Genomic DNA, 17,091 nt, shown 5'->3' on the forward strand with positions numbered 1-17,091 from the left:
CCGCGTCCTCCCTGATGGGAAGGCGAACACCCCGGATCCCGGTCGACCTCGCCGGAAGGTAGTATGTCATGGCCTCGATGAAGAAGAGAAACAAGTAAGGAGCAAGGGGGCAACCCTGACGCACTGATCTCTCCAAATGAAATCGCTCTCCCATCCTGCCGCCGATAATGACCCTGCTGGAAGCTGTCCTGTATAACGCTGAAATACCCTGAATCCATCCTGCTGGGAACCCTAGTCGCTCCAGAGTACCCTCCAGGAAGGACCAGTCCACTCGATCGTAGGCCTTCTCAAAGTCGAGAAGTAGGATGGCTAAATGTGCCCCACTGTGCTGAGCCCACTCCGCCGCCTCTGAGAAGGTGAAGACATTATCCAGGATACTGCGATCCTGGACAAAGCCTGTCTGAGTGTCATGAATGAGGTCAGGAAGTAGAGGCCAAACTCTGGCGCTGATCATCTTGGCAAGGATTTTGTAGGCAATGGTGAGGAGAGTGATCGGGCGCCACTGACGGATCTCCTGTTGATCTCCTCCCTTCGGGATGAGGCAAATCAGTCCTGAGGAGAGGCTCTCAGGCATATATCCGTTGCTGAAAATCCTCTGGAGGGCTGCTAGGAGGGGCTGATGGATCTGATCCCAGAAGGAGGTGAAGAAAGCGCGAGAGAGCCCCTCCTCGCCAGGGCATTTCTGCCCATCGATGGCCATCAAGGCCTCCAACATCTCGTCAGTAGTGAACGGTGCCATCAATGACGCCTACATGAGTTGGTTAACATAGGTCCCCCAACCTATTCTAGTTAGGTAGACTCAAACTTATTGAGTCAAGACCTTGGGGCGCAACCTGGAGGATTGCTAGGTACCACTATTCTGGTTAGGTAGGCTCAAACTTATTGAGTTAGGACCTTGGGGCGCAACCCGGAGGATTGTCAAGTACCACTAGTACACTACATTTATATATATCTAGGTGAATCCAGGAACATGCCGAAATGCATCCTCTTAAAACACAACACAGTGTGCAGTTTCAATGTCATGATAGTCACTCATAAAATTGAAAACCATAAACTCCATCATGCATAGTAGGGACTAGCTACTATGGCATCCCTGCTGACATCATCAATGCCCAACTGTGGGTGTAAACCATAGTATAAACATATGCTCTCACACATACAAATCCACATGTGCACACATACTTGAGCATCCATTTGTACAAAGGTCTTCGTACTGAGTTTTTTTCGATACTCAGGAGGTGAAGGGCAGACTCACTTGGGACAAAGGCTAGCACTAAAAGAGAAGGCTTATAAAAAAGTAACACTGCTTGTGAAGACTATACGATTTCATTTGAGTATTTCACAAATGAGCATCCAACCAAAAAATGCTTAGACAATCTAGCTAATAGGGCAACGCACCGCTTAAGACAGAAAGAATATCAACAAGCCTCAAAGGCATGGACGAAAACTTCACGAGGTGAAATTTGCATGTTCGCTAATACGGTAGGAAGATAAATCCAGGAACATGCCCAAACTCATTCTCTTTAAACACAACACATAGCGCAGTTTCAATCTCATGATAGTCGAGGAACATGCCCAAATTCATCCTCTTAAAATACAACACAACGCAGTTTCACTCATAAGGTTGAAAACCATAAACTCCATCATCCATAGCAAAGACTAGCTATATGACATCCCCACCGATGTTATCAGTGCCCAATGGTGAATGTAGACCATAGTATAAACATATGCTCTCATTACTTGAGCATCCATTTATACACCTTTGCCTGTATGTCTCTCCAAGTAACTAAACCTCGTGCACAGGAATTGGGTAATAGGTAGTACCTTGATCAAAGCAACATAATCTATAAGATGGCAAGACCAAGAGGTTATAGGCTTGTACATTCTAGAGGAAGAACCTTGCCAAGAAGTTCTCTTTCTTTCTTTCTTTCTATCTTTTGCGCCGTTATGTGAACCACTTTGTGCACTAACAATGGGTTTTGTACATATATCATGTTAATGTTAGCTCATGCATTTATAGAATGATGAGAAATATCAAAAGAGGATCCCTTTTTATACTTCTCCATGATTAGGTTCATACTAATGTATAATTGAGGTTATTTGTGCTAGCTTGATGCATATTGTAAGGCACTTAATCTACTTAGGTGATATAAAAATTGGAGGGATTGCAGTGAACCTTTGGAGGTCCAGATTCGGAGCCGACCCTACTTGCCCTCGTTGCCTTTCTGCTTCGGAGTCTATTCAGCATTGCTTATGGGATTGCAGACAGGCGAGATTGATTTGGATGGGGATAGCCAGGATCTTCGGTCACTTTGCCCATTCCCCACTCTTTATGACTTGGGGCTCGGTGGCTTGGCTTTCTCTTACAGGACCTCAGGTTTTCTATGAGGGACTTGACTCCTCCCGGGCCATTTCGGTTCGACATCATCGGGTTGAGCTCTGCTCGTTGGATGTGGTTACACACCGTCCTTTTACAGCTGTACATGCCTCTGTGGATACTTCTTGGGAGATTATAGCGAGCACAGCAGCCTGGCATATCTGGAGATCCAGATGCACAGAGGCTATGGAGGGTACTCAGGTTCATCCCTCGCACACATTGGCTAGTATCTGGACAGACATTGTACACACTCTGATGGCCGTATGGACGGGTATACAGGGGGACTCCCGTGCAGCCTCAGCTAGGAGGGCTTCTTTCTTCAGGGAATGGAAGGATTCTCCTTTCTTCTCTGAATCTACTACAAGGTTGAGATGGCACTTTCAGCCTCAGCCTTGGTTTCTTTCCACCTCACTCTGAGGGGGTTTTTTATTATCCTCATGATTTCATGATGTATTCCGCTTTGAGCTTGCTCTCGCGGGTTTTTGTTCTTACTTAATAGAAGTCTTTTTCATGAAAAATAAAAATAAAAAATAAAAAATAAATCTATTGATAATCTCAAAAATGGGTTTATGAGTCTATATCTATTAGTTGTAGCTTGTGCTACATGATAGTATCAAAATGCAAATGTGCGGGAAAGGGAATGGAGAGGAAACCCCACTTGTTATTTTTAGCCAGTGGCATAGTACTCCACCAGAATGTCAATTTTCAATGAGAAGAAAAAAATATCAAGGTCTAGATGATTGACAAAGAGAGAAAAAAATATCAAGGTCCAAATGACTGACAAAATCAACCCTTCGACATGCTATTTGTCACCAGTGACCAACAAATGAGCCGGCCAAGGATTTTTCACACTAACGAGCTTTTCCCAAAGAAAAGGAAGAAACATTGGAGTTACCCATATGCACCCATAGCTTAGGCGGTGCATTGGAGCTGAATCGCATCTCAAACTTTCCCTATTACAACCCTACTGTGGACTCTGAAAAAAGGGGGAGCTCCTCCACTCCCTAAGGAATATAGCCCTCGTGAAAGAAGTTGCTCATGAGGTCCCCTGCCTGCTTGTCCAAATAGCCATCAGTGTATGGATAGTATCTGTCTAAATACTAAGCAAGGCGTGAGAAGGGTGGAACTATAATCCATCCAAGGCCTCTGTGCATCTGGCTCTCCGGATATGCCATGCTGAAATACTCGCTAGGATCTCCCAAGAAGGGTCCATAGAAGCATGAAAGGGCCTGTAGTGTGAGAAGGGAACATCATCTAGAGAGCATGACTCAACTAAATGTCGTCGTATCAAGAGAGCCCAAGAAGAGTCATGCTTCTCATAGAAGACCTGTGGCCCCGAAAGAGAGAGATAAGCCACTGAGCCCAAGTCATAAAGAAGGGGAAAGGAGCAAACATACTGAACATTCTGGCAATCCCTTTCAATATGATCCTTGCCTGTCTGCAATCCCAAAAGCAATGTTGAATAGTCTCCATAGTAAAACGGCAACAAGGGCAAGTGGAATCTGCCCAAAACCTGGACCTCCATAAGTTCACTGCAACCCTTCAATGAATAGAAGTAAAAAGAAAAGATAAAATTTTCTATTCCTGAGGGATTTCCAGAGTCTCTTCCAAATGCCTTTCCGCAAATCAACAGAACTCTGAAAATTCTCCCAATGAGGAGCTCAGAGGGCCTCCAACCTCTACAACTAAAAGCTGAAATCTCTTGTTCGCTGTAAAAGGAGCTTTTTATTAGCCCTTCTAGGGTGTTTTTTTCATGCTTGCATGTTGTATTTCCACCTTGAGATTGCTCTCACGGGTTTTGTTCATACTTTATATAAGTCCTTTTCTTGAGAAAAAAAATCCTCTATTTACTATTTTTAGAAAACAGGAGTCATGGACTAAAGTTGGGGCTTGTCGGATCTAAGGGCGTCATGTCGAAGAACTCGAAAAAGTGAACAATTCGTCCCAAAGAAGCATCCAAAGATGGAACTCATAATAGTTAAAATAAATAAATAAAAGTTTCAAGCATCCAGGCCCCCTACAGAAGCACTAAGAGTCCCTAAGGTCACACGCAAGGTTTGGTGGGCTATGGAAGCACTAGAGGAAAACTGAGAACATGTCTTCCATTCAGGTAAATGGGAGACAACTGGGTGGTTTCGTCAACCACCTCAAACCCCCTTCTCCTCCTACAAAAAGCCCCTTCCTCATGCAATCAGACTCATGTTTTTACCTCTTCTCCTTGCTGCGAGTCCATCCTGCCTCTCCAGCAGCGGCTCCTCACCAGCCTCTGACTGATCTCTCAGCAGCTCCCCTCTAAATTTCACCTGCTATTTCAGTGTTATAGCAGCTCTTTTCTGCATCTTTGCCACCCCTGCCTGCTCATTCAGCATAGCAGCAGCCATCTTCTGCAATTACCATCACCGGCCTGTCTTTTTTCTCTTGTGTCACCTATGCTTTCTACCACTTCTCCAGCCCCTTCACCTCCCCAAATCACCTCCATTTCTTGCAATTTCTGTTCCCGTACATCTGCAGATGCACCACAGAATGCTTTCCAGTCCTCCCTCTACTGATTCCATCATCTGACACACTCTGCTCTACATGGCGACTCATTTGTCCTCCCTCTACTGATTCTATCATCTGACACACCCATTTCTACAACATGGCGACTCATTTGGTGTGTTCTTGAAGCTGGCAGTTTGTGGGTACCTTTGTATGAGCTGTACTTTGGTTCATCAATTCACAAGGCTGATTCCTTGTTAATCAAACCCACATCATGAAGAAATATTGCTGGACTGAATGGAGAAGAAAGCAACTTCGTTCTGTGAGAATTTTTCTGACTGTCTGCTGGGCTTGGAACTCTCATTGCTGCTCTACTTTGAGAGCACTTTCCCATGAATCACAACTATTTCAATTGAAGGCCAATCAAATCAGAATTTTTTTGCTCTGGGTTAGAGCTATTCTCATCCCATCTTGGCTGTTGTGGAGTCCCTCGCGGTGCTGCAACCAGTGACCAGGTTTGACCGGAGGATTCCTAGAAGGAGGCAGCTTGTCATTGTGCATATCATAGGTCGAAGTTTGTTTTCCTGTAAATATATTAGAGGAAGTTAAAGAATTATTGGGCACGTCTTTTGAAGGTTGACCACCATGTTAGTCTTCAAACCTCTTCACATGTGTCTCTGATGCAAAGCCTACTGCCTACTATAGCAGGCATGGCTCACCCATGTTGAGCCCGATGTGTCTTGGTCCCCAAGGTATTGTTTGTGCATTGCACAAAGGTGGTTGCAATAACCAAGCCCTTCTGGGCGGGGACCTCAAGCTTGGTCCCTTAACCAGTCTAGGACTCAGATTTTAAAGAAAGTGTTAACCATAATATTAAACCTTAACCACAAGTGGCCAAAGCTGGGCCATCACAGGTAATATCAGAGCTTGGGTTCATACTAACCCTGTTGGCACTCGGACTAGTCTTAAGTAAACCTTGTGGGTAGCTCCAACAATCCACATATCAGCTCCTATCTTGACACCATATTTCACCATGTCCAAGTGAGCTTCAGGTACTGTAATGATATCAGAAAAGGCATAGCTTCATATTTCCAAGACAGATAGTAGGTCTAGAAGTGTATCTACACTCTAAGATTATTTCCATAAAAGCATATGATATTTGGTGGTGTAAAGAATTTGTGTCAGTCATTCGAGTCCTTTGTGATATGGACTGAGTACTAAAAATACTTGATTTAGATCACACAGCCATCTATGGTCGCCTTTGTCAACTACCTCTCTCTTTACCTACCACGTAATAAGCTAAGATTCCAATGTGGGCATAAGTTTGTCTGTCTTCTAGGTTCTGCCTGAGCTTTTTCTGAAGAGTGGTTGCTTTTTGTTATTCAGCAAGACTCACGCTTACTCTTATGCTCACGCTCATCTTCTTCCAATCTCCTTCTGCTCAGACAGAGAAAAAGGGGGGGAGAGAGAAGTTTGATGAAGAGGTAATGGGAGAATTCTAATGAAGAGGTAATGGGAGACTGAGATGCAATAAGAAGTTTATGTATGAGAGATAATTGGACTTCATGAAAGAAGAGAAAATCGACAGGTGATACACCCTTTCAATGCAAATTTGTTACCCTTATTATCATAGGTGCAAACATTCAAAATGCGGTAAAGTATGGTAAAGTCCTTTGTTCCATCTCAACACCACGTGGCTAAGGTGCAGGAAAGGAATTAATGATGATATATTGGCTAGTTCTTCTTTGCTACACTCCAAGATGCACCCTTGTCACAAGTTGTTACACTTTAAAGTCCCAAAACATAACAATATAATGTGACCACGGGTGATGTTTGCTGGGAAAGCATGAATTTTATTGAACCAAGCTTTTTGAGCCACTTTGTGTGGCTGAGAGGCCTTCCAATCTGTTAGCTAAATGATGAGGGGCAGCAACAACCGAGGAGCACTCTGTCCACCTAGCAATCAGACTTATAAGTTGTCATGCACTCAGCTGCTATCAAACCTCACCCATCCCTGTTACAATTGAATTCCACCTGTTACAAACCTCGCCCATCCCTGTTACAAACCTCACCCATCCCTGTTACAATTGAATTCCACCTGCTATCAAACCTCACTCATCCCTGTTACAATTGAATTCCACCTGCAGCTCAGCCCGCTGCCCTGGAACACAGGCGCATGCATTTTTTACAACAAACTTTTCCAGTGGCTACGGCGGGACGTGGGCCTAATTTCACATCACAGATACATTATTTGTTAGAAGGGGCTCATGTATGGAGAAGCTAGTGCTGCCTTCCTCCCGCTTGCCACACTTAAGGCATGCGTGTAAATTCTCCCATCTCTGCATCCAGATGCAGCTAAGTCTGAATCAGAGCAAACTTGGAAAGTTTTCCATTCGTGTTTACTGGTCACCATTGCTAATGGAAGTAGCTAGACGTGCTAATGGTGCAATAAATAAAGTTGGTACTAGCTTTTAAGGTAGATGACATGAAAGTGGAATTTCGTCCACCTCTAGTAGTTTATCTAATTCAAAGCAGCTCGTAATGAAATTGTTCTACACGTTACCTTGTAAAGTGGTTTTAAGAATGCTTGATAAACGATTCATCCCAAACTAATGCAATTAAAAGGCTGCCGGGATCGCTCCAAGCTACGAATGTATCATATCACTTGAGTTACAAGTTCAACATTACATAATTTTGTGATGTGCAGTGTATACAAGTGATACTTTTTATAGGCCTCCTTTGAAGTATGTAAAGGTGGAGGCTAGTGTATACATACATTATCACATTTATCCAGGAGAAGATTTTACACATTAGGGTTTTCATAAACTACCTTTAAAGTATGTAAAAGGGGGTTTTATACATGGATTGAGCACAACTGGTAGAAGCATTTCTTAAAGAGTGCCCAAGACTAGGAGCAATTTCTCAAATCTTTCAGCCTGTATAACTTGATTATGTCCCCAAAATTTTGAGAAGCGCTGCTTAGAGTTCCTATAGGTTCTGTGAACCGTCCTTGATACTACCTCTGCCGTCTATCGATTGTCATGATAAGACGTGCTATATACCCTGTTTGCATCAAGAAAATATCGTATCTCATGGACCAATTGTCGGCTTGAAGTGCGAGGCCAAAGCATCTTTTATTCTGTCATTGTTTCAATTTCCTAAGACGGCTTATCATCTGTGCGCCAGAAAGGAAGCCCACAAGCCATATACGCACCATTCTAATCTTCTCTGCACAATGGGCAATCAACTTTTAAGCCTCTTATAATGGACTTTTCAGCTGGCGGTAAGTTGCACGTGAAGGATTCATATCTTCTACGACATTTATGATCGCTCCCAGCCAAATCTGTAGCAATGCACGTTGCAGAAGTGTAGCGTGCCACGGGGTCGTCATTGAGTAAAAACAAAGGTATACATTTTGTCATGTTTGCGGACAGCATGCATGATGCATTTCTGTGCTCACAGATGCAGCAGAAGTCAAATGACCAGACGAGTGCATGGCATTGTCAATGCCTCAATTTTAGTTGCACTGTGAACGACGGTTTTCTCAAAAGAAAAGACAAAGCAGACCTCAGAACGTCGTTTGTGAATGGCAGCCATGTCCTTCTCGTCTGAATTGATGTATCGCCCAGCAGGGTGGCCGAGACGTTGGCCAAGAAACTCAGGGCCAGGAGGCTGAACATCGGAACTATCGACAAATTGTTGGGGAGAAGGAGCAGAAGAAGAAGAAGCAGCGGAAACCATGGAGGGATAAGGAGAAGAGGGAAGGAATTCGTGGTGGAAATGGGGAAGGGGGGTGATAGAAATGGAGGAGGAAGCAATGTCGAGGGCGGAAGGTGGTGTTGAAAGGTGGCGCCGCTGCATCGCAGCGTTTTAGGGTTTCGAACTGTTTCAGTGAATTGCCTCTGCATGCACAGTACGTGAGACGATCTTTTGTCAACTTCAACCACACCCTCGGTTCAATCCAAGGGATTTTCTTAACACCGTCTCTCAGCCTAGGGACAAGTTCCGGTTTTTTGAGCTCTCCCTTAACCACTTGAATTTATTTTGCTTTATTTTGTGATGAAGCTAGGCTTTTCACTACAAGTATGAGAAGCTTTCCACCATATAGGAGAAAAGCGTAGAAGTGCTTTTCTCATCAAGAGTCTTTTCTCTGTTTTGAACTAACGGTGGAGAGGTCTGCTACTTGCAGTGGCTTCAACCAACCTTGAAGAGTTTCCGAGGTAGGATTTTTGGCCAATCTACGAGCGTTAATTTTTGTAGTTGTTTCGTTATGGTTTTGAGGTTTCTATTGTGTCATTTGTTAATTTTCGGAGCCATCTTGTGCTCAAGGTGTTGCAGTCCATTATATGTAAGGAATTCTTGACACTAAGGATGGGAGTCAAAGAAGCGGCCAAGCTTCTGCCTCCCTCTACACTTCCACCCCTTCTCCCTATACCTTGATTATCTACTTTTCCTTCCCCCGCCCTGCCTCCACCTATCCTTTTCCACAATCGCTGAACAGTTTCCTTGTCGTGCGATATTCTATTGCCGTTTGCATTTGCATTTGCAAAACACGACCTAGCTACTCCATGGAAGATCTGCTACGCCAACTACACAACATTATCAACTCTATAGGAAAGTCCCGCACCTTCCAGCTCGCAATTATGAGGGGACTCACCAATGGTGACTGGGTAAGTTCCTTTGGGTTTCTGTTGGCACTAGCATGTGAGAGGAGGGCATATTGAAACTGGTAGAATCTATGAATTGGGCGCAACAATGACATTAGAAATAGGTAGAGGCAACTTTTTGCGTATGAGTGTGTAAGGCTTTACAACGTAGATGGCATGTAGACGATGATGCCATTTTTGAAGGGAGAATCGTAGTCTAAAGCAATTGGCCTTATTGTGGATAGGCTATGCAAGAGGAGGCAACAGCCTGGATGGATTGAAAGCTGATTGATGTAGTAATAAAACTTGCAAAACGATAATGAATTAAGCTGGATACAAGATATATACAACTGCTGAATGTATTGTGGAGAGATATAAATATATTTTAGCTTTGCCTGGTCGCTCTCGCCGTTATCCAACTTCCGGTCCACCTAAAGATGCTCAAGGGTCTGCTCTTATATCATCATCATCATCATCATCCTATAGAGCTTGCTGAATTTCAAATTCCAAAATTATGCTAGGCATATCAAGCGAAAAGAATTAGCGTGTCACCCAGAAGCTACATCAAGCTTGTTGCTTCTTGTAAAAAGAAGAATGCTCGGCAACACATACAGCTTCCCTGCTGCAGTTTCCATTCCAAGTGTCAGATGCATCGATGCATTCATTGGAAAAACTAGTATGCAACCCGCTTATTGGCTGAGAGAGAGAGAGAGAGAGAGAGAGAGAGAGAGAGAGAGAGAGAGAGAGAGAGAGATCCTTTTAGCACATGCATTGATCGGTTCTTAAATTGCTAATCAATTAACCTTGCATACTTGGATTGGCTTTTGAAATTTTGGCTAAGTCTTAACCCATGGCTTTATCTCCTCCTTTAATTCCATTGACCTTAACTTCCATCTCCTCCATTCCACTGACCTTCTATCTCCTCCTTCCTCCCAAAGTTGCCTCTTGTCTTTCCACCTCCTCCCCACTCAAAGCCTGCCTCTTGTCTTTCCACCTCCTCCCCTCTCCCAACTTCTATCCAACAGCTCCTTCTTTGTGACATGTGACAAGCTCTTCTCTTCCAAGCTGCCATGTGTCCTTTCTTTTTTTTTCCTTTGTCCATGATTAATAGGTTAAAGATAGAGGAGGTTGGGACGTCAAGAGTAGCGTGAAACCTAGATGTGAATGCACATATATTCCTCGTTCTCCTTGAAAAAAATTTCCCGTAAAGGTGCAAGAGGCAAAGGACCCCTAGTTGGGAACATGAAATAACATGCCGTATGGGCATTCCTTTCCTATAGAAGCTATTGACAGAAGCTCTTGATCGGACATATCATGGTGAATTGATAGCCCAGCAAACCAATCTTGCGGCCTAAACCACTGGTGTTCACTTGGACAAAGGGTTGAGGATGACGATGATTGTTGGCACAAGGTGGCAGAATTGGATAAACAAGGTGGGGATCCCCCTGCCTTTTGGAGTGTCATTATAAGTCCAAGTGTAAGTGAGGTGTAAGTAGCTTGATAATATTTCAAATAACTTGTGAAAGAAAACTATAGGTGTAAATTGGAAGGAAAGGAAAAGAGAAAAAGCAAGTGAAGGTGAAGGAATATTGAGAAAGGTAGATGAGTGAAAGAGAGGAGAGAAAAGAGGTGAAAAGGTGTATGTGCACGTGTGTGTGTGTGTGTGTGTGTGTGTGTGTGTGTGTGTGTTGGATGGGCCATTAAATAAAAGTGGGGACATGCCTATTTGTGGTGTCATACAAGAGACAAAGAGAGCCTCCATCTTTAGAGAGAAATACCTAACAAAAGACAAAAGCTTTAGGAATAAAAGACAAAAGCATTTAGGACCTCCACAAGCAAACAAAAACCTTAAACCCTAAACACATTAGAAGCCCTTAAACTTCTACTAACCCACATTTAAGCCTCATACGAACCATAATTTGCAAGGTCAAATTGACCAAATGAACTAACTTCAAAACTATGGCCTTGATTAGCAACTCACTAACCAACTCATCCCTTGGGACCCTTGCAGGGCCAAAAAGTGCTCGGTATCAAAGTGGAGAGCAAATATGAAACCTATAGCCAGTAAGATGAACAACAAATGCACCTTGGCCAACTTCACATTTGATATAAATTCTTATTTGTGTATTTTGGCAATCAAGAGGGTGCTGTCAAGGTCGTTGAGGAGTATTTATCAGAGCAAGCAATAGCAAGCAAACCTCTACAATCACAAGTACTGTAACATAGTTTCCTCGCAATTCTGAGCTTTTACCGATATTGATTCACATTCATGTATTTCCAATTGTATGCTATGCTTTCGCTTGCCTCCTTGGTGTGGTTGGATGTGAAGACTAAGAGGCGTAGGAAATCCTCTAGAGACTCTACTCAATGAAGGTTGGAGCTTATTATACTATGCAACCTTAGATGTAGCACGGGCTTTGGTGCAGCATGCAAGCCGAGCAAGAGGAGGACTTGGCCATCCATCATGCAAAAGCGAGAGCGAGAAAGAAAGAGCACCATCTGTCATGATGCCGATTAGCAAGCTCGTCTTTATATCGCATGACGACATCAAGAGTTATATACATGAAAAAACCAGGTGACGACCTACGTAACATCATATGTAGGAAAAAATGACTATGATTGGTAAGCTAATATCGTACAAGGAAGATGCTTGTTTCCTTCCACTTCCTTAGTAGAGTTGTGGCAGAGCGTAGAACGTAGAGCTATGGTAGAGCAGAGATCGCACGAAATGGAGGCGGAGTTCGCATGAAACAGAGCAGAGGTCATCATATCTCTTGACCTTTCATGCTCTTATGCCCTTAAGATGAGAGAGGTGGGGACGAGGGAGTATCCCAAGAGATAGAGGATGGGTGTCTCAATACTCGATGAAATCTCTCTTAATCTCATGTGATTATGAACCTCCCGTGATCTAATTACATTTATCAATTGATACATCTTTTACATGACAAGATTGTAAGCAGATCACTCTTGTCAAATTATGGATTGCGAGAAGGTTGGCTAGTTCTAGAAAACATCCCAGAGGCTTGTTGGAATACTGAAAGGAAAGAGTAGAGTGGACACAAAATCAGAATACTTGCTTATGGAATGAAGAAAAGTGAGGTCCTTAAGTAGGCACCTCATACAAGCTCACTGACATCACTGATGACCTCAAAGCTCCACAATCATCTCCTCAATCTGCTCCTAGATTCTCTCAATCATCCTATGTGGCTTTTCCACCACCTAACTGTGCTTGTGGGCACCTAACTGTGCCTCTAGCACTCACACATAGAAACATAAGGTGTGCCTGAGGCATACACCTTGAGATATCCCAACAAACCCCCCCTCAAGGAAATGCCTCAGGCTATGTCAAGGATACATCTAGTCTCATAGTTTCTCATGCCATCTCATGGTGGTCAAGGATTAATCTATGGCTAGGTTCTCATGCTAGCAAGGGTTCCCTTGGGTGTAAGGTAAACAAAAAGGGATACAAAAAGACCTTCCAATGGTTATCTCCCCTGCATGTACATGCACACAATGTCTGCAGGAGGTACCATGGAACAAAACATACACATGGCCTACATCATAAGGTGACCAGAGGTGTTTACAAAACACACAAAACACAATAGTTTATTTTCATTCATTTTGGAGGACTATCCAGGCTGAGTACCTTGACATAAAAAGAGAGATCTGGAGCATACATAGAGATGTGTTTAAAATGCATAATCTTCAAAGGATGCCTCATCTTGTGGAGGCTCATTAACTGTAAGTAGATTTGCATTTTCTGTCTTTGCTTTGGCTCTACAAAACTTCTCATGATGGTTGTTCTTGCCACAGTGCTTGCATGGATTAACTTTGAAGCAGTCCTTTGAAAGGTGATTTGTCTTTCCACAGTGATTGCAAGGAGTATACTTGCCCTTCTTGACTTTTACAGCATAAGCAGTGTCATTGCCTTTCCTTAGCTCCATATGCCTTTCTTCTTCTTGGAGAGCAGAGATAATGCCTTCAAGGTTAGGATTGGGAAGATTCTTCAAAGTGCTAACAATGTGATCAAAACTTTCAGGCATACTCTTAAGTAACACTGCCATAGCATCATCAGGGGTGATAGGAGAGTTGATAGAAGCTAATTGAGTCATAAGACTCCGCATATAGTTGACATGAGCAGCTAAAGTAGTATCACTTGCCATCTTTAATTCAAAGAAAGAGATTTTAAGTGATAGTTTAGAGATGTGAGAGCTTGCACCAAAAATCATGTCTAGCTTCTGCCAAGCTTCCGATGGAGACTCTTAGTCAGAGATATGGTGTATATAATCATCACCTAGAGCAAGAGCAATTATACCATATGCTTTTTCTTCTCTTGCTGGATCCCTTGCCGGTCGTGTCGGTGTTGAGGATTCTCCAGCATTGGAGGCTGTAGAAGAAGCGGTAGGAGTGGGTTTGACAAGTCCCCATAAGTTCTCCCGCATCAATGCAAATTTCACCTTCATTTGCCATGTATGGAAGCCCTTTCCATTGAACTTCTCAAGATTAAATATGGTAGCCATGAGAGGGTCTAACCCAGATATTGGGCAGTGTCTATCTCTCTTACAAGGCAAAAATAACTGAAAGACTTCCAAAATATGAGCACTTGATGTAGCAAATAGTAGTGACTAGATTTCAAACAATGATGCTTCTTCTTACATGCTTCATAGAAGTGGGTGAAATAAACACTTTCCAATCAAAACCAGGTCTAGCAAGTCAAAACAAAACTGAATCCACACTTGTACTGAAGTTATTGAAAGCTTCAAAAAACCAGAAATGCTAGAGTAGCATTTTATGTAGCATCATCTTCAAAAACTTGTCCAAAACTGTCAAAACTGAAAAGCTGAACTTGGAGGGCTTGTAGCTCACTCTTCAAAGCAAGGAAAAGAGGGCTTTAGCAAAAGAAAGCTCATATACCAGAGAAGGTCCAGCACAGAGGTTGGACGAAATGGTGCGCACTTTTGCCCGGGAGAGTTGCTACAGGCTGAAACTGAGTTTTGACGATTTCTCCCTCATTACTGAACCAAATGACCTGAAAAATGGCTCAAAATCTTCGTCTTGAGGTCGCCCATCTACTCGTAAGAGGGCTCAGGCAATGGCGGAGCAGGCAGGGAGTATTGAGCAACAGAAGAAATTCGCTTATTTGGAGAATGGCAGCCACCACAGACGTTTTTTCTTCAATTGCTTGCAGGTGGAAGTTTGCCCATACTAGAGGAGTTTCTAGCTCAGAGGGTTTGGGCAATGGTCGTTTGTAGATGGAGAACCAAGCTCTCAAAGATTTTGGGAAGAAAGAGGAAAATGGAGAAGAAGAAGATGAAGAAGAAGATGATGATGTGGCAGAAATGGGCTCAAGGGGGATCAAAGGGCTCTGATACCATGTTGGAATACTGAAAGGAAAGAGTAGAGTGGACACAAAATCAGAATACTTGCTTATGGAATGAAGAAAAGTGAGGTCCTTAAGTAGGCACCTCATACAAGCTCACTGACATCACTGATGACCTCAAAGCTCCACAATCATCTCCTCAATCTGCTCCTAGATTCTCTCAATCATCCTATGTGGCTTTTCCACCACCTAACTGTGCTTGTGGGCACCTAACTGTGCCTCTAGCACTCACACATAGAAACATAAGGTGTGCCTGAGGCATACACCTTGAGATATCCCAACAAGGCTTCGGTCTTGAGAGGTGTCATGTCACAAAAACCGAGTTGTGTGACCATGACATGTGTAAGTGGGAGGCAGGCTATTTTACAAAATGAGAACGATTCACGACGGCATAGGTTTCTAGACTCTAGAGTCCATAGTCTATGAAAATAGAAGTGTTTTATGCGTGGTGCTAGAAACATCAAGACATGGGTGGATGAATATAGAAGTCTCAAAGATTTCCCCATTGTAAAAGGTTTTAGAGGGATTCATGAGTGAGGTGGCAATCAGGTAGAGACTAGGAAATGCCAAGGGGCTGACCAATGCAAGAAGCATGGGTACTACAGGAGTGAAGAGCAATGCTAATTGGCATGTGGAGGTGCTGTTGGAAGGCATGTAAGAATTGATGGATCTAAGAAACCGAGTGCACTATGACACTGAGGACACACATTGGTACTAAGTTTGTGTCACCCAAAAGCTATCTTCACCAGACCTTGAAAACTAACAAATCACTCTGTTCTTATTGGTCGCATAGCCATGTAAGCTACACCAAGGATGCATGGAATAGAGAAGTGGAAGGAGGAGGAGAATGGGGTGAGAAAGAGCAAAGAAAATCGAGCAGAGGCCCCAAAGGTATAGGCAAGGGGGTTGACTCCTCAAGCAAAACACAAAACTTCTGCCACAAGGCTAAACTCAAGATTGTAGGGAGAGGTGGCAGAAGAGAAGAAGGTAGCTACATGCTTAGAGCCAAAATCAAAGTTTAAGCTTGGGAGGCTAGTAGCATCATGGGCTATTTCACTTCAAAGGAGACACATAAAAAATGTATGAGATAGGCTGGCGAGCTCATCAATGTGAGCACTACCAGCACCAATATGTATATGAGATTTAAGAGAAGTGCTCATTCCTAAAGACACATTGTACACCACCCATGAGTATGTTATAGCTAGGCAATCGTCTCAAAATCCATAGGAGCTTTCCAATTTGGCTGATAAAATAAGCCACCACTCTAATAAGCCCCCTGTCCAATATAATAAGGGATTGGATTTGCAAAGCGAAGGATTTTCGCTCCAACAGCAAGTAGTTTTGTGGAACATTATATTGAAAAATCGAGAAGATTTTTTTTTGTGAACATTAATTGTTATTCAAGACGTTGCACTAACAGGAAAAGATACATCAACAATGACGATCAAATGGGCAATGACTAGGCTGACTATATAATTTCTCTCTAAAGACTGATGTTAAAATCCTACCATGGCACTGTTATAGCGTCTAAGTTTTTATCTGGGTAAGAAAAAAAAAAGTAAATTTAGAGCAAGTACTAATGATGGGCCACCTGCTCCAAATCATGTATATTTTACATCTACCCACTCCACAATGCCAAGATGGCACACAACTATCATGACATTGAGATACTCCTTCATCTCAGTGTTCCAATGCACCAAATCTCCATCAAAAAAATTAAGTAATGTGTTAGGATCGTAATAAAAATGCCAAATAAGATCCCAATAGCTAGGGGCTATGGTCAAGCTATAGTGATCCCCAACTAGCTCGATGATACCCATGGGCTAGGGAAGGAGCAAGGGTGTATAAAGATCTTGGTGGACATGAGGAAATCTGACATTCCTAAACCAAGCAAATTTCTTCGAATTCAATCTCATCACCCACCTCCACTTGTCCAGTTTGCCAAACATAAACCTTCTCTTGCTAAGATATCTACCCTTATAAAATATTATCTTCATGTTTGTCACATCAATAATAGCATAAGTCGCATATGCATTAAAAGGAAATTGTAAAGCCATAATCCAATGAGTCCCTTTAGCATCTTCTCTAACCCCAACCAATCCAAGGATTGGTTAGAGCAATGATGCCACAATGGAAGCCTTGAAATGAGGAGCCTTGAGAAACAGTTGCAATGGTTATTTTTAGATGAGCATTAGTATAGATTTCCATTA

At 42.9% G+C, this 17,091-nt stretch overlaps 1 protein-coding gene across 1 annotated transcript in view; it reads right to left on the reverse strand.

The window, feature by feature from the left end:
* Positions 1 to 8,733, reverse strand: part of LOC147904342 (uncharacterized) — a 178,713-nt gene extending 169,980 nt beyond the window's left edge. The window contains exon 1 of the mRNA XM_087391234.1: positions 8,423 to 8,733. Within this exon, the coding sequence (XP_087247360.1) occupies positions 8,423 to 8,716 (294 nt within the window). The 5' untranslated portion in view covers positions 8,717 to 8,733. The remainder of the gene's footprint in view (positions 1 to 8,422) is intronic.
* Positions 8,734 to 17,091: the final 8,358 nt, after the last annotated feature.

Source organism: Dipteris shenzhenensis, chromosome 2 (genome assembly GCF_047967505.1).
Source record: "Dipteris shenzhenensis isolate YYH24624 ecotype China chromosome 2, Dip_SZ_1.0, whole genome shotgun sequence".
Taxonomy (NCBI): domain Eukaryota; kingdom Viridiplantae; phylum Streptophyta; class Polypodiopsida; order Gleicheniales; family Dipteridaceae; genus Dipteris; species Dipteris shenzhenensis.